Consider the following 26,456-nt stretch of genomic DNA (forward strand, 5'->3'; position numbering starts at 1 on the left):
GAAGTTTAAAGCCGGATTTGGATACAAAAAGATTTCCCAAGCTTTAAACATCCCAAGGAGCACTGTGCAAGCGATAATATTGAAATGGAAGGAGTATCAGACCACTGCAAATCTACCAAGACCTGGCCGTCCCTCTAAACTTTCAGCTCATACAAGGAGAAGACTGATCAGAGATGCAGCCAAGAGGCCCATGATCACTCTGGATGAACTGCAGAGATCTACAGCTGAGGTGGGAGACTCTGTCCATAGGACAACAATCAGTCGTATATTGCACAAATCTGGCCTTTATGGAAGAGTGGCAAGAAGAAAGCCATTTCTTAAAGATATCCATAGAAAGTGTTGTTTAAAGTTTGCCACAAGCCACCTGGGAGACACACCAAAGGTGCTCTGGTCAGATGAAACCAAAATTGAACTTTTTTGGCAACAATGCAAAACGTTATGTTTGGCGTAAAAGCAACACAGCTCATCACCCTGAACACACCATACCCACTGTCAAACATGGTGGTGGCAGCATCATGGTTTGGGCCTGCTTTTCTTCAGCAGGGACAGGGAAGATGGTTAAAATTGATGGGAAGATGGATGGAGCCAAATACAGGACCATTCTGGAAGAAAACCTGAGGGAGTCTGCAAAAGACCTGAGACTGGGACGGAGATTTGTCTTCCAACAAGACAATGATCCAAAACATAAAGCAAAATCTACAATGGAATGGTTCAAAAATAAACATATCCAGGTGTTAGAATGGCCAAGTCAAAGTCCAGACCTGAATCCAATCGAGAATCTGTGGAAAGAACTGAAAACTGCTGTTCACAAATGCTCTCCATCCAACCTCACTGAGCTTGAGCTGTTTTGCAAGGAGGAATGGGAAAAAATGTGAGTCTCTCGATGTGCAAAACTGATAGAGACAAAACCCAAGCGACTTACAGCTGTAATCGCAGCAAAAGGTGGCGCTACAAAGTATTAACTTAAGGGGGCTGAATAATTTTGCACGCCCAATTTTTCAGTTTTTGATTTGTTAAAAAAGTTTGAAATATCCAATAAATGTTGTTCCACTTCATGATTGTGTCCCACTTGTTGTTGATTCTTCACAAAAAAATACAGTTTTATATCTTTATGTTTGAAGCCTGAAATGTGGCAAAAGGTCGCAAAGTTCAAGGGGGGCGAATACTTTCGCAAGGCACTGTATATATATATATATATATATATATATATATATATATATATATATATATATATATTTATAAAACATTTATATATATAAAACATTTATAGTATTTTGATATTGACTACTACATTGTTGTGAATGGCTTTCAAGCTAAGCATTTTAGTGTACTTGACAAAAAAGACAAATACAAGTTTCTAGAAATGTGTGTGGCTTGTTCTGAGGAGAATTCACACACACAGAGAAATCACAAGGTGTTACATTTTCACACTTTATTAATAATATTCTTGATCATTTACATACAACTACATTTTGCTTATGCTTCACTTCAGACAAATAACTAACAACTCACAAGTGTGTAAGATGATCTTTCTAATGTGAAGAAACTATTGAGCAGTTTAAAGAAGACACAGTTCAGTGGATTTGTCACTGTAAGGCAATCACATACTGCCATGATTTGACATGATAGCGAACAGAATGCATAATAACTCATGGCTATTGTTAATCAATAAATGGCTTGTTTAAACTCCTGATTATATGCTATATGTTCATTTTCTGTGGTGTAAAATGCATATATTTGTCTTGACAGTCATAGCATATATTTAGAAAAAGGCAGGCTATAATGATGGAGAATCAAGAATTAATGGTTATTACACGTTGTCAATCTTGTTTTTAGCACATGGGTTTATTATTGGCATATTCAATAATGAATTAAGTGTTGCGCAATATGAAATATATTTTCCTCCTACCCTTGTCAATCATCGCAAAAACAAGCCTGGTCTGATAACTTTTATTATTTTGTTTGGATAGTCCCAGTCGGTATTAGATAGAACGCAGCAGGCCCTGCCTGCCTGTTGGCAAAAAAAAACTGTGGTTACCTAGGTTACCCCATTGGCTCACAGCAACAACTTGACCTTTCTCTTGTTGTCTGCTTGTTTCAGTCAATTACAAAACTACATTTAAGAAAAGTATGTCTAAAGATTCATTTTTAACATTGCCTGCTCCCGAGCATTCTCACTACTTAGAAGAGCATATTATAGGAATTCCTTCATGCCCCTTTTCATTATGGTGCTAGCAGCCACGTGAGAGTGAGTGCTAGCTAGCTACAACCGAAACATTAAGCTAGCCAATACCAAAAACGCAAACAAATGGACTATACAGCTACAAGTAGCTACAAACAGACTATACTAATCAAGTTAAATGTCTTTATCTGTCATTAAATGTTATCCACACACATAGCTACGTGTAGCCTACTTTGACACCGGGTCCCCACAATTTCCCACTCTCCGATGCCGAATAGCCTGAAGCCAAAGGGCTCTTCTCTCAGGCTCTATTTTCCTACATGGGAGCATTGCGAACCGTAGGTCGGGATTTTTGACCTGGTTACAGCTTTTCGGCACAACAAAAAATCTATGACGAAGTTGGCTCTTTTACAATGGGGGTCAATAGGAAATAATGTTTGTTTTCCCCAATTTGTGGGCCTGGTCAATTCCTTATGACATATTGAGCTCAGTTAGCCCTTCAACTTTACTCAAGAAGGCGAACATTAACTTCAAACAAATTACACACTAACAATGGCAACTTGCAGCTGCATATCCCCACCTAAACATTTTGGGGTGAATTTTCTAAATTACCTCTTTGCGATTGACAGACAACCTCAATAATGTACCGTGCAAGCTGTTATGGTGAATCTTTCATGTCCAACGAAAGAGATCTTGCATTCTGTTTGCATGAAGTTTAAAACTGTCACTACTAAGTGATTATGTCCCAAGTGCCTAGTTGCATTGTCAAATAATAAGGTACAAGTACAAATAAAATGTGGAGCAACACTTTGCTTGAAGTGTAGAGAGCTATAACAGCATTATAATACTGCTACCTGACTGACATGGATTCTGCCATAACACTGACATAACACTAGTTTGTGACAACTGATGAAACATTCACAAGCAGAATGAATCAAGTGCTATTTCAGTTCAATTACTTTGTCCTGACGTCACCAGACAAGGAAACATTGACAGGAAAAAAAGTCAGTGCCCAATGAACTTACAAATGGTTTGTCACAAAATTTTCAAAGATAAATTACAACATTCTTATGTCAGTCATATGTCAGCATCCCAGACAACGAACTTAAAAGGATGTTCCACTCAAAATATAAGGTTGTATGTTAGATTTGAGAGGAATATCTCTTTTAGAAAAGTGTTACCGAACATCCGTTAAAGGTCAAAAGATTACCATGCATAATATCGTGAGACCTATTGCATGTCGTAAAATGTGAAGTCCCTCACCTATATTATGGCTTCATGAACAATATACAAAATTAGAAAAACAAAAAGAAAATATACAAAATATAATTTTACTATTATCTGTCATCCCATCGTTGCATGTTCCAGTTAACTACAGGATTTGTTACCTTACTTGTGCTTCAGTAAGAACCAATATGCACAAACAGTATGGGTTTGAACAATTGGTTCCATTGTTAGCACAGATGATTGTCATCGTTGTCGTAGGTCTGGTCGAATTAAGCTGTACTGTAGATTAATGGAGTTGAATGGGCCCAATCGGCCAGTGTATGAATCTTGAAACTAAAGAAGGTTAAACCAAGGCCTCATACCTTTTATAGGGTTTCATTAAATGATGTTATGATAAATTGTAAGGTCTCCTCAGGAGACCTCTGTGTGTGTTAACACCTGTTTTGAGTGTTGTGCCCTTCAGACACTATCAGAAGGTGTCTACGTTCAGACTCCTATCTGGATCCCACCGTGGTTCTGGTTTTCTGAGAACACAAGGCTGCCACAGACCTGATGAAACCAGTCCCTTGTCAGAAGATGCTTACACTCGTTCACATTGTTATGACTATATACTTGTGATGAAAGGTCAAGTTTTGGTCAAACCCACTTCTGAGATTTTACTTGCTGATAAGATGGTTCCTGCTGTCAGAGGGGAGGTTAGATTTATTAAAATGTTGTTGCTAGGGAAAGTTATGTAAGGGGGATTGGGGAGGCTATAAGTTACAGGATCTCTTAGACACTTTGCAGAACTTGGGGAGAACTATCATATACTGTACTCTGCATCAACTTCTGCCTACAATTGTATTACTAAAATTAGTATTTTAATACTTAAACAAAAAGTCTGTGTTTCCTTTCCATTACTAATGTATGTTTGATAATTATATAGACCTGATCATCTGTTGAAGAAATTAACCAACAAAACACAAATTTAGTCCTTTTGGCAGCAAATCAGAAACACCACCACATTCCATTCCATTCCTACCCATAACTTTACTACAGGTTGATGATGTGAAAATCGTTAAATAAAAGTCACAATCTCACCACACCAACACTGACACAGCCCCCTGACAACTCCACATCTCCAATCTCCATATAGCATCATGCTTGCTGAACACTCCCTTCCTCTCGCCCTCGAACATATTGATCATGTAATGCAGGAATATTCATTATTAGTACAACTGGAAAAAGAATGCAACACCATATTGTTTCGCCAAACCCCCAGTCTCTGCACCCCTAACCTCCCCACCCCCCAAACAAGGCCTCTCTCTGTCTCCACGTGCCCTCTACCCTCTAACCCCCTACTAGACCTGCACCACATCCTCCTGACACCCCTGCTCTAATCAATGGCGTCCCAGGAGTTTTGAAAAGAAGCCACTGGAAGAAGACAATGATTTTTTGGGCTCTTTGGCCGCCACTGCTGCGCTCGCCCCAAGGCCCAGCTCCCCTTCCAGCTGCTCCAGCTCGGACTGGTCCAGCAGCTCAAATTCCTCCACATCGCTGTCCGATGACGACTCCTCTGCCAGGTCCAGGGGCAGCAGTGTCGTGGGGTTGGGGAACAGCAGGGACCTGGGGTCGGGGTCTGTGGGTATGGTGTTACCGATGGCGGCCTCCAGCCTCTCCTGAATGACAGCGGTGGCGGCGGCTGCAATGACATTGCCTGCCATCTTGTGGACAAACTCCATGGCCTGGATGGAAGGGTCCCCCTGGAGGGGGGGCACGGACCCCCCCTTGGCTCTGCTGTGCTGGGGTTGGGGAGGGGGGGTGGGTAGGCCGATGCTCAGGTCGTCATCGTCCTCCCCATTGGTGCCGTTGTCCAAGGAGGGGAATTCCGGGAGGCCCCCTATGAATAGTTCTTCTCTGTCTAGGTCTACAGGAAAATAAAAACAACCATGTTGTTAATGTGAATTACAGTTACTTTGTATTATAGGGTGACATTTTGAGTTGACAAAAACGATCACACAATTGAAAATACTTGTCACGGCACTTGATCCTAAATGTTTGGAATATTGCATATGTACTCACAATGGAATACACACACACACAGTAACACTCACCATCTGAGTTCTCAGTCTGGGGCGTATGTCCCTCAGACAGGTTAAATGTTCCGTTGTCTGTCCACGTCACATCAGAAGCCTCTGTATCCGATATCGACATCTCCTTACAAACTGTGGAGTCCAACTGTTGCAAGTAACAGTAACATTATTAGGACCTTACTTTTTTTTCTGGGTAATGTTCGGTAGGACATTTGTTTTTGGAAACAGAAAGTTACTTCCTGAACAGTCAAATAAAAGAAAACATACAGTACAGTGGTTTGTCCTTTAAAAGTTGCAGCGTACTGCAGCACAGCTTGCGTGGTGCCGTAGAATTCTATGGCATGTTATTTAAGTGCCAACCACTGGTACCATTAATGCTAGTTCGTGCTGGTTTGACCACCAGAGAGCATCTTTGAAAAGCATTTGGTAGCCTTCAATAGTGGCTGTACTAGAGAATTTAAAACCTTTTTTTGTAAGAACATAGTATATGGGACTGATTTTAAGAAATTTTGCTTAATTCATTTTTATTAATATTATGGTGTTTCTATTCCATTTAAAATGAAAAACCCTCTGGGTTTCCGTCAGGATGAAACGGAAAATATGGTGCTGTACAACGTGATGGTCGGGAGTAGGCTACAGTACTTGGCTATTTAGCTAAAGAATCCCCCGTGTCATGAGGGCACGCGGGAGACCGGTTTTCAATTCCCCGATGGGGAGGAAGGAGTTGGCTGTCCTTGTAAATAAGAATTAGTCCTTAACTGACTTGCTTAGTTAAATAAAGGTTACACTAAGAGCATAACATTTCTACACCATAATTGTAGTCTAACCAATACCCAAAAGGAGATTCAGTCAAAATAAAAATCTCATTGATTAATCAAGACCAGTCCCCATTCTTGTCTCAGAGCAGCGTGAAACGGTGCTAAAATAGTTGAAGGCTATTGCTTCAAATCCTATTGCTTCTAACTTCAATATGCTTTTTAAATAAACAAGACCTACACCACTTTTAACAGCATGTTACTCAACACTAGTGAGACTCATGTTGCCTACAGTATATCGAAAAATATGACGTGACTCTCCACCAACAATTATATATAGAGGATTGGAGGATTCTAATTTAAAACCAATCTATCTGTAGAAATGCATTTTGCATTGCGATGCGGTGATTTAGACAGCTGCGCCACTGGGGAGGCCCCATGCACAAAGTATCAAAATACAGAGAGGTGTTGGTAAAGGTATATTGTCCTGCTAATAGCCCATAATGGGCTATTATAATACTGTACATGGTGTCAAAGTAAGGATAACTAAAACATTTCTTTATTAAAAACTATCAGAAAGAATGTTAGTTATTTTATTTATTTACTTATTTATTTTGATCCATAGCCATGAATGAGTGAGCCACTCAGCTTTATGCTATATGACCGTGCCATCAACTTGATAATATATAACGATATTTTGGAGGTTATTTCATTAAAAAAAAAAATGAAATTGAGCAATTGTAATCTGAATAAAGATTGCAACCAATCACGGCCGGTTGTGACACAGCCAATGTAACTGAAGAAATACATTTGACGATAGAATTCTCCCCCTAACGTCCTTCTAGAAAAGTCTATTGTCCAGTTACCTGCTAATAGCCATAATGGCGCTGTACAACGTGACTGTGTGTATTTGAAAGAGTGTTTTCCAGTAAGAAACAATTTGCTTACCTTCATCAGCCTACTTTGTTCCAATATTTCTGTAATTCAGTGACATGTATTCCCATAGTAATTTGTTATTGATCCATAACTAAATAAACATAGACATTTTGAAAGAGTATTTTTAGCATTATTTTATTAACGAAAGCATAAAGATGCCATTATTAGTTACATTGTTTTCGTTTGAACGTGCAAACTGGCACTAAGAACAGCGGGAACGTTTCCCTAGTCAGCGCCATTATTAGTGCAATGGCCCACCCCGTGCCCCCTGCCCTCGTGCCTTGAATCTCGCGCTTTCAATGTGCCACTCGGGAGCCATTACCAATATATATTGTCCTGCTAATAACAGGGTTAATAATATATCTGTGAGAATATCCAACAGGCTTTTATATAATTCTAAATTAATAATAATAATAATAGCTTTGTTTAAAAATATTTTGGAGATTATTCATTTTCAAATAATGTAAAATGAGTGAGAAAAATGCCATTCTTGAATATGGGGTGAGACATTGTTACTAATTTGTAAATAAAGCCAGTTTGTTATTTAGAATGATTTATTTCTGTTTTTAGAGGGAGAGAAAGCAAAAACCTACAGTCATCTCATGGGTCTCCCAGTCAAGGTCAGCACGGGTATTGAACCAGCATCTGTAGAGTGTCTTAGACCGTTGCACCACTCAGGCGGTGTACAACGTGACCGGTCATGAGTGGGCTACACTACTACAGTAAGAGCAAAATAATCCTAACAAAATAAAATAATAAAAACCTAGTGTAACAACAGTTTTTGAAAGTAATACTGAAGTTGTGAACAATTATCAGTTTCTATTTAGGTTTATGTCGCCCATTCATTGTCAGTTAGAGACACAGTAGGACCCAAAAGCATAATCAGTGCTCTAACTCCCCCTTGTGCTGGTCTGGAGCAATGGTGGTGACGCAGGGTACCGTACTAAACCGCAAATTACATCTAAGTCCCGTGGTGTAAACAAATTACAATGTGCAGCAGCATAATCGCAAAACTTTTGGTGGAGCAACCACTGTATGTACTTTTCCTTTGTACAACATTTGCTACGATGTGCCCTTCTGAACCTGGCCTGGTAAAACTGTAGTCCCTTTTCCTTGTCAGGTCACATGGTCATAACTAGGGCCCAGAGTCAGGTGACGAGATCATAACTAGGGACCAGAGTTTTTTTGTGGCTAGATCATCTGGGTCATGATCAGTAGGGCACCCCATAGCCAAATGTTTTGACATCTGTGTTCTTATTGGACATGATCTGGTAGAACCTTCCCAGTTCAAAATGGTTCCTTCCTTCTTCCTCCCTTTACAACTAACTAACCCCACTATTGCGAAACCCAGATATGGATCATGACAATCATTGAAATTCAATGCTCAACAAATGTCTAATTAGATTACAGCAAAGGATGAACCAACCTTGGGGAAAAGGGAGGACAGATCGGCTTCAATACTCTCCCGGTCAGCTTGTGCCAGAAGGAGTCTCTTTTCTGAAACAGAAAACACAGAATAAAACATCTGTGGACCTGTTATTATTGTGTGTGCATGTGTGTGTGGGTGTGAGCGATCTTGGAGTGGTTAGTTACCATGATTCTCTCTGATTTTCTGAAGGAATCTTTCCAGTCCGAAGTCCAGCTTCTGCAGAACTGGCTTCATCCACAACCCAAAGTCATGCGCTGTCATCAGTGGCCACAGGAAGACGCCCAGCACTAATAATAGAGGGCGACATAGTTAACAGATGGAGGAGCTAGGGCTGTTACGGAGATCGGATTACCGCCACAACGGCAGTCACGTCATGGTGGCAATCAAATTCCATGTGACCGCTTTATCACTGTTATTAGGCTTCTACCAGCTCTGATGCTGCTGATGGTCATTAGTAGCCTACAAAACTTGCTAACTGCCTGGTACTCAGCACTCTATTGTCCCTCTAATCACTCTGACATCAATGCAAATGTATCGAAAATCTAAGCAAACACTTCATAAGAGCCCATGAGCTCATGCTGCGCAACATTCCTGTAGGCTATGCAATTGCGTGAGAAAACAGAGTGATGGCCTCTATTAAAAAGGGGAGTATCCCATCAGCTATCTATAGGCTAGGCCTACTTTATTTATTTCTCAACTTTCCTAATATTAAGCACATTGCTTGTCTTTACAACAGGAGTACAATATTAGCCTACCTGGCTGGCATGAAAATGAACCATGGAAAAGTGTCTTCCATTAAGTGCATGATAATCGTGATAATCGTCCATTCTAAATCAAAACTAATTTCACACATATTTTATTTAGTATATGTAAAGGCAAGATTAAATCAAGGATAGTCTGATGGGTGACAATATTAGCCTTTCACTTGTGAATGATATATTATCACTTGTGAATGATGCCCAGCTGGTGTGCAGTAAGGCAAAAAAAACATATGCCTTTTTTTAAACAATTTTTTCCAAATTATAGTCGCACACCTCATGTAGCCTTGTCCACAGGCCTATATGTTTTTATAAGGTTTGTTTCTCAACTAGAGTGGCCAAATAACGTCTTAAAATTATGACAGGTTTAGAGCCTAACTGGCAGCATGTGAGTTTCAAATTTGGGGAAGATGGATTTTTATGGTGAAAACTACCTTTATAATAAAAGCATTCCATGCATAAATGCATTTGAGGTCACTTTTGAGAATGGTGTTTTCCTGCTAATGGAACATTGCACTTATGCAATGGACTACTGGCCTACTGCAATATGCTCATTGCTGCGCTTATAATGTTAAGAAATAGCCTAATAGTTTATTAACATTTTAAGCTAAACGATCCGATCTGTCGTGTCAGACTCATTGCTTAAAAACTTTTTTTGGTGCTAGTTGTATTACTTTGGGATCTATCCCATCCCACAACTGTCCCAGACCAGGTTTAGAATAAATATTTATCGCACAAAACAGGTCAACTTTTGTACTATGGGGTATAGTAGATTTATGTTCGTTAGGCCTACTCATCTTGTTGGCTGACAAAAAGAAAATGTGGACAGTTCATCCAATATCTTCGATATGTGCTTCGGAATTGGATAAGGACGTGCGCCTGTGAGAAAGACCCAATCACGTGACTGAGAGCCATTTGAGTGACAGGTGCTTTGAAGCATGCAGCCTGGAGAAGGGAATTATAATTATTATATTCAGCACAACGGCCACACAAAGGGGATGCCGCCGGGAATTTCCAGGCATTATCATGTGCTTGTCAAATTGTGAATGAGAGACTGATTAAGTGTATACAACCTTTGCAAGAAACAAAGCAGAGCTCAAGCCTTTAATGCTACTTTTTTCAAAATCATCATTAGAGTCGCATCATGCAGCTTTAGAATGTATTAAAAAGCAAAACAAACACAGTTTAAGTCGGAAGTTTACATACACTTAGGTTGGAGTCATTAAAACTCGTTTTTCAACCACTGCACACATTTCTTGTTAACAAACTATAGATTTGGCAAGTCGGTTAGGACATCTACTTTGTGCATGACACAAGTTATTTTTCCAACAATTGTTTACAGACAGATTATTTCACTTATAATTCACTGTATCACAATATCATTGGGTCAGAAGTTAACATACACCAAGTTGACTGTGCCTTTAAACAGCTTGGAAAATTCCAGAAAATGATGTCATGGCTTTAGAAGCTTCTGATAGGCTACTTGACATCATTTGAGTCAATTGGAGGTGTACCTGTGGATGAATTTCAAGGCCTACCTTCAAACTCAGTGCCTCTTTGCTTGACATCATGGGAAAATCAAAATAAATCAGCCCAAAAATTGTAGACCTCCACAAGTCTGGGAGCAATTTCCAAATGCCTGAACGTACCACGTTCATCTGTATAAAAAATAGTACGCAAGTATAAACACCATGGGACCACGCAGCCGTCATACCGCTCAGGAACGAGATGCGTCCTGTTTCCTAAAGATGAGCGTACTTAGGTGCGAAAAGTGCAAATCAATCCCAGAACAACAGCAAAGGACCTTGTGAAGATGCTGGAGGAAACAGGTGCAAAAGTATCTATATCCACAGTCAAATGAGTCCTATATCGACATAACCTGAAAGGCCGCCCCAGCAAGGAAGAAGCCACTGCCCCAGAACCGCCATAGAAAAGCCAGACTATGGTTTGCAACTGCACATGGGGACCAAGATCGTACTTTTTGGAGAAATGTCCTCTGGTCTGATGAAAGAAAAATATAACTGTTTGGCCATAATGACCATCGTTATGTTTGGAGGAAAAAAGGGGAGGCTTGCAAGCTGAAAAACACAATCCCAACCGTGAAGCACGGGGGTGGCAGCATCATGTTGTGTGGGTGATTTGTTGTAGGAGGGAGTGGTGCACTTCACAAAATAGATGGCATCATGAGGAGGGAAAATTATGTGGATATATTGAAGCAACATCTCAAGACATCAGTCAGGAAGATAAAGCTTGGTCACAAATGGGCTTCCAAATGGACATTGACTCCAAGCATACTTCCAAAGTTGTGGCAAAAAGGCTTTAGGACAACTCAAGGTATTGGAGTGGCCATCACAAAGCCCTGACCTCAATCCTATAGAAAATTTGTGGGCAGAACTGAAAAAGCGTGTGCGAGCAAGGAGGCCTACAAGCCTGACTCAGTTACACCAGCTCTGTCAGGAGGCCAAAATTCACCCAACATTGTGGGAAGCTTGTGGAAGGCTACCCGAATCGTTTGACCCAAGTTAAACAATTTAAAGGCAGTGCTACCAAATACTAATTGAGTGTATGTAAACTTCTGACCAACAGGGAATGTGATGAAAGAAATAAAAGCTGAAATAAATAATTTTATTTAATAATATTTCACATTCTTAAAATAAAGTGGTGTTCCTAACTGACCTAAAACAGGGATTTGTTTTATTTTGAAAAACTGAGTTTAAATGTATTTGGCTAAGGTGTATGTAAACTTTCGACTTCAACTGTAGCCCGACGTTTTTATCACAACTAAAGTTACATAAATAACTCTAAATTAAGCATATAGGAGTAGCTGACTCTTTGTTAACTTCTCAACACAGAATAGCCGCATGTGCGCACGCCCTGAAATCGTTTGGAAAAAATATCCATTTTATTTTATTCAGCTTTTTTCAATTGTATTCTTCATACTATAAAATAACATAAAATAATGCCATAGAATTCTTGTCTGCTAAATGAACTAGTGTAGCCCACAGCCATATGGCATAGCCACATCAGGACCTAACATAAGGACAACTCAGAGTATGATATTCTGTTCTCCTGAAATACACTACATTTTCTTCATATCATGCTTCTTTAGACCTGTCTAAAATAAATCATGGATTTATTGTGATGGTGTAGGCTGTATTACGGATTATGGATTTATTATGGATTTATTAGACTTTTTAAAATGTAGGTGTTCCAAAGGTCTGCATCAGTGGCTTGTAGGCTATGCGTGGAAGACAGGAGATGGTAAATGCGTTTATGTTAATTAACGATCAATTCCCATGAAGCCGGCAGTTATTTGCTTGACAATCACTGGCTGATGAAATTTTTTATGACCGCCACAGCCCTAGTAGGAGCCATTTACATGCATATATATTTTGTGCCTTGCATATTAGCTAGTTGTCCAAAGATGGTAATCCCAACAACTTACCTAAAACATATAAGATGAGAACACCTGGAATGTAGCGTCCTAAGACAGCCAAAAAGGTGCACAAACTGCAGACCAGCAAGCAAAACTAAGATGGGGAAGAAGGAAAGAGAGCAACATTTATTAGTTTGCAACCAGGGCCGGCTCCAGCTTTTTGGGGGCCCTAAGCAAGATTTGGTAAGATCTGAGTAAGAAGGACTAACAAAATCAATGTGGGTCCCCTGGAGGTTGGGGCCCTTGGGCACGTGCCCTGCGTGCCAAGTCAGTATTTGGCCATGATTACTACTAGTTTAGCTAGCTCGCTAAAAATTGTTAGCTGACATGGCTAATTGAGTGACTGTCAGTGACTGATATAACAAGATAAAAACATTGCTGCAAGGATGAGGAGAGAAGGGACTCAAGTTTTATAATTGATTTAGAACTTGACATACAATGCAGGAGTCGGTCTGCATCTAAAATAATTAAGGTAAAATTAGTTTATCAATCAAACTTTTCAATTTGGATTAAAGGCAAATACTGAATATCCAGTCATATAAAATAATGCATCAGGCATTACAAACCACATTTGCCTCACCTTGCCTGGATTCTGCTGCTTGAAGGAGGAGGTCTCCTGCAGAAAGAGCTTGAAGCTCGTCCAGGAGTCTGTGACCTGTAGCCCAGCTCCAGATCTGCTGTCCTGGCCCGCATCAATGATCTCCCAGCTAGAGTCAGAGAGAATTAGAATTATCCATCACTGGTGACCACAAGCACAGCCTCTTTTCTCCTGCTAACAATGTTATAAAACCATCCTGTGACTTCCCTGGTTAAATAAAGGATGAGTAAAATAACATAAAAAAAAGCCAAATCTGGTATCAGGAGTTTTGTAGCATGTCAGTAACATATATTATATTTGTTGTTGGCACAGTCATAGAAATGTATCAAACCAACATAACAGTAGCATGTGGGTCATATGAGCACCCCTTCTAGAAACAGTTGTAAAGGGAAGGTTAGCACCCCAACATGAGAACTGTATCATACTCCATTTGGGCTATCATTAGATCATCACATGCTCTAGTATATACTATAAGGTATGGGCGGCAAGTAACTTAGCGGTTAAGAGCATTGGGCCAGTAACAAAAAGGTTACTGGTTCGAATTCCCGAGCTGACGACGTGGGGGAAAAAACAATCGATGTGCCCTTGAGCAAGGCACTTAACCCTAATTGCTACTGTAAGTCACTTTGGATAGGAGCGTCTGCTAAATGATTAAAATGTACATGTCATCAAAGGTGACTTTATAGGCCCTACAGTCACATGCTTTACTGCTATGACATGCCAGGATATGGAGCTGGGGGCCTTGGGATCTGTCAGAATGTAAATGGTGGACAGCGCTGACTCGCAGAAACTAGGGTAACCCCATTGGTTCCAGCTCAACTCAACATAAATAGCAGGCCAATTTGTAATATGTTTCAGGGTATTTTACAAAGCAGCTAGCATGCTAATGGATCATTTCAGGTAACAACACTGGTAACAAATGACCCTCGAAGTCTGACAGAGACATTGTCATGGTGCATAAGAGCAAAGATTGAGTTTGGTCTTTGCTCTTTTGCACCATGAAAATGCCAACCTTACACTTCAAGGGTCATTTGCAGGGTCAGTTGTTACCGTGATTTGAAAACCAGCATTGTTATTGGAAATTAGCTGTTAGCGTGCTAGCTGCTTTGTAATTCACCATGAGATGTAGTCCAAATCGGCCTTTGCTGCTATTTATGTTGTTGAGCTGTAACCCTTGTAACCCTAGTTCGAGCTGAAGCCATAGTTCATGTTTGTTTTTCTGACTCTGTGCAAAAATACAATCAATCTCACTAAAATCTGGGATTATGATTTCATTTGTAACTTTTCTTCAACAATGTGCGACTAGTAATGCATTGCTCAGTTTACTTAAAGTAGCAATCAACAGTTGAAACAATAACAGTGTTTTCCCCACTCCTGTTTTAATCATGTTTTGAGGCTATATAGTGTTTGTTTACATTTAGTTAGTTAACAAAGAGAGTAAAACAAGCTAAAACAATGTTCTGATGGGGTACGACAGTTGAACTAAGCTCATGAGCTTAGAGAATCAATGTGCACATATCATACATTTTTAAGTCCAAAAATGGGCTGATTACCCCTTTAAACTTCAGTCAAATAATCGCCACCTTATAACACACATTGCTGAAGAATATACACAAATTGCTGTAGTTGTTACAGGAAATGAGCCGTTAACATTCTAGCTGCTCTGTAAATGAGTTTGGTTCAGTGCCTAGAGGGATGAATACATCAGTGAAGGTAAAGGTGAGTTTTTCTTTGATGTGTAACAAAATGAATAATGTTTGAGTAGAGAGAGTTGGGGAAGGGGATGAGCAGTAGAGCAAACTTATCTGTTTGTTTGTGTCGCATAAAAACATAGGGAAGTAAGTAGGGCTGTTGTGGTGACCATATTATCGCCACACCGGTATGAAGGCAGTCAATGAAGGCAGTCAAATTCCACGGTAATTAGGCTTATCCAAGCTCTGATGCTGCAGATGGTCATTAGTAACCTACAAAACTTGCTACCTGCCTGGTACTCATCAATGCAAATGTAATCAAAAATCGAATCAAACACTCCATGAGAGCCGGTGAATTCATGTTGCGCAACATTTCTACAGCCTTTGAAATTGCGGGAGAAAACGAGGATCCCATCAGCTTTCTATTGGCTAGGCCTACTATATTTATTTCTCAACTTTCCTAATATTAAACAAATTGCTTATCTTTACAACAGGAGTATAGCCTACCTGACTAGCATGAAAATGAACCACGCGGAAAAGCATCCTCCATTCGCTATTTAAGTGCAGAAGATATGTATTTTTCCCCTGCCCCTGTTTCGATACAGGTGCATGATAATGGTCCATTCTAAATCAAAACAAATTTCACACAATTATTATTTAGTATATGTAAAGACAAGATAAATAAAGAATAGTCTGATGGGTGACAATATTAGCTTATCACTTGTGAATGATATAATATCACTTGTGAATGATGCCCAGCATAAGAAACAATGCCTTTTTTTTGCGACTTTTTCGAATCATAGCACACCTCATGTAGCCTAGCCCATAGGCCTATATGTTTTAATAAAGTGGCCAAATAACTTCTTAAAATTAAGCACATTCATCCACTTTACAAGGGGTATAGAGCCTAACTGGCAGTGTGTGAGTTTCAAGTTTTCACCATAAAAATGCACCTTTATAATAAAAGCATGTGTGATGCCGGTGGTAAGCTAATATTGTCACCCATGAGACTATTCTTTATTTATCTTGCCTTTACATATACTAAATAATAAAGGATTGCATTTACGGTCACTTTTGATAATGGTGTTTTCTGCTAATGGAACATTCGCGTTTATAACATTTTACCATGTGTATATTGCTGCGCTTATAATGTGTAGAAATAACCTAATAGTTTATCAACATTTTAAGCTAAACGTTCTGATCTGTTGTGTCAGCCACATTGCTTAAAAAAGTTTTTTTTGATGCTAGTGGTTGTATTAATTTGGGATCTATCGCATCCCACAACTGTCCCAGACTATGTTTGGAATATTTATTTCTCGCACAGAATAGAATGGGTCGACTTTTGTACTATGGGGGATAGTAGATTGACATAGGCTAGTGGTTTCGTTGTTCGTTAGGTCTACTCGTCTTGTTGGTTGACGATGTGGAATGTGGAACGTTCTTCCAGTATCTTCAATATGCGCGCAAATTGCGTCCCCGATGTGTCGGTCTTCACTTGTAGCCTGTGAGAAAGACCCGATCACATGATGGAGAGCCATGTGAGTGCGAAATGCTTCGGATTGCAGAGCACACTCAGGGAGAAGGGCACAAAGCAGCACTCCGGGCCTCAAAAGGCATGGATTTTTTTAGGGTGCATTACGGCCACAAAGGAGATGCCGCCGTGAAATTCGAGGCATTATTAAGTGCTTGTCAAATTGTGAATGAGAGACTATTGGAGTGTGTACAGCTTATGCAAAAAAATAAGCAGGGCTCATGCATTTCAAGTTACTTTTTTCAAATCATCATTAGAGTCTCATCATGCAGCCTTACAATGTATTACAAATCAAAACATATAGCCCAATGTTTGTAGAACAACTAAAGTTGCATGAATAACTCTAAATTAAGCATATAGGAGGACCTATATCTTTGTTAACCGCTCAACACATAATAGCAGCACGTGCACACTCCCTCAAATTGTGGAGAACATATTTATATTTTATTCAGCTTTGTTCAATTGTATTTTTCATACTATAAAATAATGCCACGGAATTATAAGCAAATCTTGTCTGCTAAATGAACTAGTGTAGCCCACAGCCATATGGCATAGCCACATCAGGACCTAACATCAGGACAACTCAGAGTATGCTATCTAACTTGTGGGATACAGTCAATTTTGGCATGACACTGGTATTGGCATGCACCACTGACCCTGCACTGTACATAGTCAGCATACACACTGAAGGTACTCTCTGGTGATACCACCTGCTGGTGCATAAGGACAGTGACAAAGGGACTATATCTGTGGGTCAACTTTCAACGGGGTCAGTGTTGGACAGCTAGAATTGGGGGGTGTCAGAAGGGGGCTTGTCAGATTAAATAACAATGGCAAAATGTAAGTTTAAAGTGTTGGCAGAGGCCACGTCTTGTGAAAGCAGCTGTCCTGGACACCGGCAGTGTGAAATTACTTACAGTAAGATCAAGATCTGGTTGCGCCCCAGAACAGGCAGATTCTCTTTTGACAGGTCGTCATTGTAAATAAGAATTTGTTCTTAATGCACTTAAGTGTATAAATAAAAGGTGATTTAAAAAAAATAAATCATCCTTGCCACTTAACACTGCTTTGAGGCTCCCGCCTTAATTTAAAAGTGGGTCGTCTTGAACCAGAAAGGGCCATAAACATAGCAAAGAGGCAATAGTGGCGTAAAGCATCAAATGCAGATAACTTAAAGGGAAACTTTAATTAGACACATTTTATAAACTGTAAGTCACATGAATAAATGTGTTATGATCCGTATTAGAAAGTATTCACACCCCTTGACTTTTTGCACATTTTGTTGTGTTACAGTATGAATTTAAAATTGATTAAAATTGTGATTTTGTTCTGTGACTTGCCTACACACAATACCCAATGATGTCAAAGTGGAATTATGTTTTTTGAAATGTTTATAAATGTATTAAAAAATAAAATCTGAAATGTCTTCATTCAATAAGTATTAAAGTATGTGGGCACCTGCTCGTCGAACATCTCATTCCAAAATCATGGGCATTAATATGGAGTTGGTTTCCCCATTGCTGCTTTAACAGCCTCCACTCTTCTGGGAAGGCTTTCCACTAGATGTTGGAACATTGCTGCTGGGACATGCTTCCGTTCAGCCGCAAGAGCATTAGTATGGTCAGGCACTGATGTTGGGCGATTAGGCTGGCTCGCAGTAGGCCTTCCAATTCATTCCAAAGGTGTTCGCTGGGGTTGTGGTCAAGGTTCTGTGCAGGCTAGTCAAGTTCTTCCACACTGATCTCGACAAACCATTTCTGTATGGACCTCACTTTGTACACGGGAGTCTTGTCATGCTGAAACAGGAAACAGCCTTCCCCAAACTGTTGCCACAAAGTTGGAAGCACAGAATCGTCTAGAACAGTGGTTCCCAACCTTTTTTGGGTTCTGTACTCCTAAAACACTTTGACTTGCCTGAAGTACACCCTCATGCGTTTGCAACCGGCGTGATTCCTAGATTTGCTGTAAATTTGATAAAAAAAAGGTGGTTGACGCACCCAGTCAAGTTTGGCAGACTTGGTTTCAATGTCAGGGAAGATGGAGTTGAACTCACTGTTGAGTTTGGGTAAATGGGAGCTTACTATTTGCACTATTGTCAACATCACCTGTTTAAAGAGGTGTAAAGCTTCTGAAAACAACTTACTTCCCCATCTTCACATTTCCTCTACCAGAGTTTGAACTTCTTCATGAATCAACACACTTTGTCAAACATTTTTAGGATGTGTGTGTCTACCTTGCAGAGTTCACTTAACACATCAGCAAGATTGGCAAGGCAAGATCTCTAGTCTATGTCCTTAAACACAGACACAAGGGGGTGTGACTGCTCAGACAGAAAATCACTTAGTTTGGCACGCAGCTCAAAAAGCCGCTACTATTTCCCTCTGGATAGCCAAAGGACATCAGTGTGAAGCCGTAGCTGCTTGTGCTCCGTCCCACTGTCATCACAGAGCCTTTCAAACAATCGGTGATTCAGAAGCCTGGACTTGATAAAGTGAATCACTTTCACTTTGTCCTTCAAAACATCATGTAACTCAGGACTCATTCTCTTGCTAGCCAATGCCTCTCTGTGAATGATAGAGTGGGCTTTACCTTCTTTACATGGGCATTTCATAATTTCACTCTCCCAGGCATTGATACAGCATGAGCCGTGCACACAGGAAAACAGGATTTCCAATCCAGATAGTGCTCTGAGAAAAAGCTGTCAATAACGTGAAACACATCCTCACCTGTAGTTCTCCCCGTTAGCTTCTTGCAGAAAAGAATGTGCTCATTCATTTCCGAAATGTCTTTGTATTGCACAAACGCAATCAACTGGGCTTCCCCACTGACATCAGTCGATACGTCAAACTGCAGAGAAAATGAGCCGGAATTATAGTTTTTTCACCAATTGATAAATAATATCAACGCCCATGTCATCGTCCCTACGGCACACAGTGTTATATGACAATGGTACAGACTTCAGTTCATCGGCATCATAGTTTCTGTGAGGATAACAGCAGCAGGTACTCTAGTGCATGGAGCAAAGGATCACGTGCACTTGGCATGAGCAGAGGATCAAACATTGAGCCAACGGGTGGGCGATCACCCAGAGGCCAGATAGACAGAGCATTGCTCACACCCCAAAAGTAAAGAGTTAAAACTAGGCCTATAAAATAACTAGAGATTTCACACCAGTGACCTCAGTAAATGTTTTTCTGCCTATTCAAATTTAATATATTTTTTGTGGGGTAATATTTTTCCTTCACATTTTTGAAAATCTTCCCAACATACCACCTGGGGATTGCCCACGTACCCCTAGGGGTACCCGTACCCCCGGTTGGGAAACACTGTTCTAGAATGAACACTGGTATTCTAACTTCTGCGATGCATACAAGGCCCTCCCCCACCCTCCCTTCAGCAAATCCGATTACGACTCAATTTTTCTCCTACGGTCCTACAGGCAGAAGCTCAAACCGAATGTACCCGTGACTAGAACCATTCAACACTGGTCTGACCAATCGGAATCCACGCTTCAAGATTGTTTTGATCATGCCGACTGGGAAATGTTCCGGGAAGCCTCAGAGAATAACATTGAATTATACGCTGACTAGATTAGTGAGTTTAAAAGGAAGTGGATTGGAGAAGTTGTACCCACTGTGACCATTAAAACCTACCCTCACCAGAAACCATGGATAGATGGCGGTATTCACGCAAAACTGAAAACGCGACGCACCGCATTCAACCATGGAAAGATGACTTGGAATATAAACAGTATAGTTATTCCCTCCCAAGTCAATCAAACAAGCAAAATGTTGGTATAGGGACAAAGTGGAGTCGCAATTCAATGGCTCAGACACGAGACGTATGTGGCAGGGTCTACAGGCAATTACGGACTACAAAAGAAAAAACAGCCACGTCACGGACACCGACGTCTTGCTTCCAGACAAACTAAAACACATTCTTTGCCCACTTTGAGGATAATACATGGCCACCGACGCAGCCTGCTACCAAGGACTGCCGGTCCACCCCTCCTTCTCCGTGGCCGACGTGAGTAAGACATTTAAATGTGTTAACCCTTGCAAGGCTGCTGGCCCAGACGGCATCCCTAGTCGCGTCTTCAGAGCATGCGCAGACCAGCTGGCTGGTGTGTTTACGGACATACAGTGCCTTGCGAAAGTATCCGGCCCCCTTGAACTTTGCGACCTTTTGCCACATTTCAGGCTTCAAACATAAAGATATAAAACTGTATTTTTTTGTGAAGAATCAACAACAAGTGGGACACAATCATGAAGTGGAACGACATTTATTGGATATTTCAAACTTTTTTAACAAATCAAAAACTGAAAAATTGGGCGTGCAAAATTATTCAGCCCCCTTAGGTTAATACTTTGTAGCGCCACCTTTTGCTGCGATTACAGCTGTAAGTCGCTTGGGGTATGTCTCTATCAGTTTTGCACATCGGTAGACTGAAATTTTTTCCCATTCCTCCTTGCAAAACAGCTCAAGCTCAGTGAGGTTGGATGGAGAGCATTTGTGAACAGCAGTTTTCAGTTCTTTCCACAGATTCCCGATTGGATTCAGGTCTGGACTTTGACTTGGCCATTCTAACACCTGGATATGTTTATTTTTGAACCATTCCACTGTAGATTTTGCTTTATGTTTTGGATCATTGTCTTGTTGGAAGACAAATCTCCATCCCAGTCTCAGGTCTTTTGCAGACTCCATCAGGTTTTCTTCCAGAATGGTCCTGCATTTGGCTCCATCCATCTTCCCATCAATTTTAACCATCTTCCATGTCCCTGCTGAAGAAAAGCAGGCCCAAACCAAGATGCTGCCACCACCATGTTTGACAGTGGGGATGGTGTGTTCAGGGTGATGAGCTGTGTTGCTTTTACGCCAAACATAACGTCTTGCATTGTTGCCAAAAAGTCCAATTTTGGTTTCATCTGAGCAGAGCACCTTCTTCCACATGTTTGGTGTGTCTCCCAGGTGGCTTGTGGCAAACTTTAAACAACACTTTTTATGGATATCTTTAAGAAATGGCTTTCTTCTTGCCACTCTTCCTTAAAGGCCAGATTTGTGCAATATACGACTGATTGTTGTCCTATGGACAGAGTCTCCCACCTCAGCTGTAGATCTCTGCAGTTCATCCAGAGTGATCATGGGCCTCTTGGCTGCATCTCTGATCAGTCTTCTCCTTGTATGAGCTGAAAGTTTAGAGGGACGGCCAGGTCTTGGTAGATTTGCAGTGGTCTGATACTCCTTCCATTTCAATATTATCGCTTGCACAGTGCTCCTTGGGATGTTTAAAGCTTGGGAAATCTTTTTGTATCCAAATCCGGCTTTAAACTTCTTCACAAAAGTATCTCGGACCTGCCTGGTGTGTTCCTTGTTCTTCATGATGCTCTCTGCGCTTTTGACGGACCTCTGAGACTATCACAGTGCAGGTGCATTTATACAGAGACTTGATTACACACAGGTGGATTGTATTTATCATCATTAGTCATTTAGGTCAACATTGGATCATTCAGAGATCCTCACTGAACTTCTGGAGAGAGTTTGCTGCACTGAAAGTAAAGGGGCTGAATAATTTTGCAAGCCCAATTTTTCAGTTTTTGATTTGTTAAAAAAGTTTGAAATATCCAATAAATGTCGTTCCACTTCATGATTGTGTCCCACTTGTTGTTGATTCTTCAAAAAAAAATACAGTTTTATATCTTTATGTTTGAAGCCTGAAATGTGGCAAAAGGTCGCAAAGTTCAAGGGGGCCGAATACTTTCGCAAGGCACTGTAGGTATATCTCTAGCTGTCATAATAAACTGAGGATGGATCAACTACATTGTAGTTACACCACAATAACCTAATTGACAGAGTGAAACGAAGCTTGTACAGAATAAAAATATTCAAAAACATGCATCCTGTTTGCAACAAGGTAAAGTAATACTGCAAAAAAGGGGTCAAAGCAATTCACTTTTTGTCCTGCATAGTGTGTCATGTTTGCAGCAAATATAATAACTCAGTGCCACTACATATTTTCAAGCATAGTGGTGGCTGCATTATGTTATGGGCATGCTGATAATCGTTCAGGACTGGGGAGTTTTAAAGGATAAAAAAAAGAAACGGAGCTAAGCACAGACAAAATCCTAGAGGAAAACCTGGACAATAACCCAAAGCACAGGGCCAAATCTACCCCTGGAGTTGCTTACCAAGAAGACAATGAATGTTCCTGAGTGGCCGAGTAACAGTTTTGACTTAAATCTACAGTGCATTCAGAAAGTATTCAGACCCCCTTGACTTTTTATTTTGTAACTAAAGCCGTATTCTAAAATGGATTAAATTGTTATTTTTTCTCTCATCAATACCCCATCACGACCAAGCAAAAAACAGGTTTAAATATTTTTGCAAATGTATTAATTAAAATTTTAAAAATTGAAATATTACATTTATATACATTTTCAGATGAATTACTCAGTACTTTGTTGAAGCACCTTTAGCAGCGATTACAGCCTCAAATCTTCTTGGGTATGACGCTGCAAGCTTCACAAACCTGTATTGGGGGAGTTTCTCCCAATCTTCTCTGCAGATCCTCTCAAAAGCTCTTTCAGGTTGGATGGGGAGCATTGCTGCACAGCTATTGTCAGGTCTCTCCGGAGATGTTCAAGTCCGGGCTCTGGCAGGGCCACTCAGGGACATTCAGAAACTTGTCCCCGAAGCCACTCCTGCATCGTCTTGGCTGTGTGCTTAGGGTCATTGTCTTGTTGGAAGGTGAACCATAGCCCCTGCCGGAGGTCCTGAGCACATTAGCATCAAGGATTTCACTGTACCTTTCCCTTGATCCTGACTTGTCTTCTAGTGCCAGCCACTGAAAAACAACCCAAGGGGATGATGCTTCCAACGCCATGCTTCACCGTAGAGTTGGTGCCAGGTTTCCTCCAGAAGTGACGCTTGGAATTCAGGCTAAATAGGCCTGACTTGGTTTCATCAGACCAGAGAATATTGTTTCTCATGGTCTGAGTTCTTCAGGTGCCTTTTGACAATCTCAAAGCGGGCTGAGGAGTGGCTTCCGTCTGGCCACTTTACCATAAAGGCCTGATTGGTGGTGTGTTGCAGAGTTGGTTGTCCTTCTGGAAGGTTCTCCCATCTCCACAGAGGAACTCCGGAGCTCAGAGTGACCAGGTTACCTCCTTGACCAAGACCCTTCTCCCCCGATTGCTCAGTTTGGCCGGGCGTTCAGCTCTAGGAAGAGTCTTGGTGGTTCCAAACGTCTTCCACTTAAGAATGGTGGAGGCCACTGTGTTCTTGGGCAACACACTGCTGCAGAAATAGTTTAGTACCCTTCCCCAGATCTGTGACTCGACACAATCCTGTCTCTGCGCACTACCGACAATTCCTTCAATCTCATGGCTTGGTTTTTGTGGGACCTTATATATTCCAAATCATGTCCAATCAATTGAATTTACCACAGGTGGACTCCAATCAAGTTGTAGAAACATCTCAAGGATGATCAATGGTAACTGGATGCACCTGAGCTCAATTTCGAGTCTCATAGCAAAAGGACTGAATACTTCTCGAAATAACGTATTTCTGTTGATTTTTTGTTGCAAAAATAACAAAAAAATTGTTTTCGCCTTGTCATCACGGAGTATTGTGTGAAGATTGATTAGGCATAAAATGTATTTCATACATTTTACAATGAGGCTGTAATTCTTCCAGAATGCACTCTACTTGAAAATCTATGGCAAGACCTGGAAATGGTTGTCTAGCAATTATCAACAGCTTGTAGAATTTTGAAAAGAATCATGAGCAAATGTTGCACAATCCAGTTGTGGAAAGCTCTTAGTGACATACCCAGAAAAATTCACAGCTGTAATCGCTGCCAAAGGTGGTTGATTCTATTATGTATTGACTCAGGGGGTTGGATACTGTATGTAATGAAGATACTTTGGTATATATGGTGTATGTGGACACCCCTTCAAATTAGTGGATCCAGCTATTTCAGCCAAACCCGTTACTGACAGGTGTATAACATTTATCACACACAGTCACACAGTCATGCAATCTCCATAGACAAACATTGGCAGTAGAATGGCCTAACTGAAGAGCTCAGTAACTTTCAATGTGGCACCGTCATAGGATGCCACCTTTGCAACAAGTCAGATCTTTACATTTCTGCCCTGCTAGAGCTGCCCCAGTCAACTGTAAGTGCTGTTATTGTGAAGTGGAAACGTCTAGGAGCAACAACGGCTCAGCTGTGAAGTGGTAGGCCAAATAAGCGCACAGAACGGGACCGCCGAGTGCTGAAGCGTGTAATTCGTAAGAATATTCTGTCGTCGGTTCCAACACTCACTACCGAGTTCCAAACTACCTCTGGAAGCAACGTCAGCACAATAACTGTCCGATTGAACCTTCATGAAATGGGTTTCCATGGCTGAGCAGTCGCACACAAGCCTAAGATTCCCGTGAACAATGCCAAGAATCAGCTAGAGTGGTGTAAAGCTCGCCACCATTGGACTCTGGAGCAGTGGAAACGCATTCTCCTGAGTGATAAATCACGCTTCACTATCTGGCAGTCCGAAGGAAGAATCTGGGTTTGGTGGATGCCAGGAGAACGCTACCTGCCCCAATGCATAGTGTTAACTGTAAAGTTTGGTGGAGGAGGAATAATGGTCTGGGGCTGTTTCCATAGTTCGGGCTAGGCCCCTTAGTTCCAGTGAAGGGAATTCTTAACATTACAGCATACAACGCTCACCCAGAGGCGGCGCTCCTAGTTGGCGGGGACCTTAATGCAGGGAAACTTAAATTAGTTTTACCAAATTTCTATCAGCATGTTAAATGTGCAACCAGAGGAAAAAGAACTCTGGACCACCTATACTCCACACACAGAGACGCATACAAATCTCTCCCTCAGCCTCCATTTGGCAAATCTGACCATAACTATATCCTCCTGATTCCTGCTTACAAGCAAAAATTAAAGCAGGAAGCACCAGTGACTAGATCAATAACAAAGTGGTCAGATGAAGCAGATGCTAAGCTACAGGACTGTTTTGCTAGCACAGACTGGAATATGTTCTGGGATTCCTCCGATGGCATTGAGGAGTGAACCACATTAGTCATTGGCCTCATCAATAAGCGCATTGATGATGTCGTCCCCACAGTGACTGTACGTACATACCCCAATCAGAAGCCATGGATTACAGGCAGCATCCGCACTGAGCTAAAGGCTAGAGAGGGACCCTAACTCGAAAGTTTATAAGAAATCCCGCTATGCCTTCCGATGAACCATCAAACAGGCAAAGCGTCAATACAGGACTAAGATCGAGTTGTACTACACTGGCTCTGACGCTCGTCGGATGTGGCAGGGCTTGCAAACCATTACAGACTACAAAGGGAAGCACAGCCGAGAGCTGCCCAGTGAAACGAGCCCACCAGATGAGCTAAACTACTTCTATGCACGCTTCAAGGCAAGTAACACTTAAACAGGCATGAGAGCTTCAGCTGTTCACACTCACGCTCTCCGTAGCCGATGTGAGTAAGACCTTTAAACAGGTTAACATTAACAAGGCCGCAGGAACAAACAGATTACCAGGATGTGCACTGCTAGTATGCGCTGACCAACTGGCAAGTGTCTTCACTGACTTTGTCAACCTCTTCCTGTCGGAGTCTGTAATACCAACATGTTTTAAGCAGACCACCATAGTCTCTGTGTCCAAGAACATTAAGGTAACCTGCCTAAATGACTACCGACCCGTAGCACTCACGTCTGTAGCCATAAAGTTCTTTGAAAGGCCCCAACAGATCCACAGATGATGCACTCCACACTGCCCTTTCCCACCTGGATAAAATAATGCTGTTCATTGACTAT

General features: G+C 41.1%; 2 protein-coding genes across 4 annotated transcripts in view; one reads left to right on the plus strand and one right to left on the minus strand.

The window, feature by feature from the left end:
* LOC139386660 (RAN binding protein 9) overlaps window positions 1–26,456 on the plus strand; it is a 371,620-nt gene that overhangs the window by 186,483 nt on the left and 158,681 nt on the right. The gene's annotated exons all lie outside the window — the stretch shown is intronic.
* LOC139387155 (reticulophagy regulator 1) overlaps window positions 1,411–26,456 on the minus strand; it is an 83,570-nt gene continuing 58,524 nt past the window's right edge. For all 3 annotated transcript variants that reach the window (XM_071133194.1, XM_071133196.1, XM_071133195.1), the window contains 6 exons: window positions 13,376–13,502; window positions 12,805–12,889; window positions 8,766–8,888; window positions 8,599–8,669; window positions 5,503–5,626; window positions 1,411–5,315 (listed from right to left, as the gene is read on the minus strand). In XM_071133194.1, coding sequence (XP_070989295.1) covers window positions 4,789–5,315; window positions 5,503–5,626; window positions 8,599–8,669; window positions 8,766–8,888; window positions 12,805–12,889; window positions 13,376–13,502 — 1,057 coding nt within the window. In that variant the 3' untranslated portion in view covers window positions 1,411–4,788. The remainder of the gene's footprint in view (window positions 5,316–5,502; window positions 5,627–8,598; window positions 8,670–8,765; window positions 8,889–12,804; window positions 12,890–13,375; window positions 13,503–26,456) is intronic.

This window comes from Oncorhynchus clarkii, chromosome 28 (assembly GCF_045791955.1).
Source record: "Oncorhynchus clarkii lewisi isolate Uvic-CL-2024 chromosome 28, UVic_Ocla_1.0, whole genome shotgun sequence".
Lineage (NCBI taxonomy): Eukaryota > Metazoa > Chordata > Actinopteri > Salmoniformes > Salmonidae > Oncorhynchus > Oncorhynchus clarkii.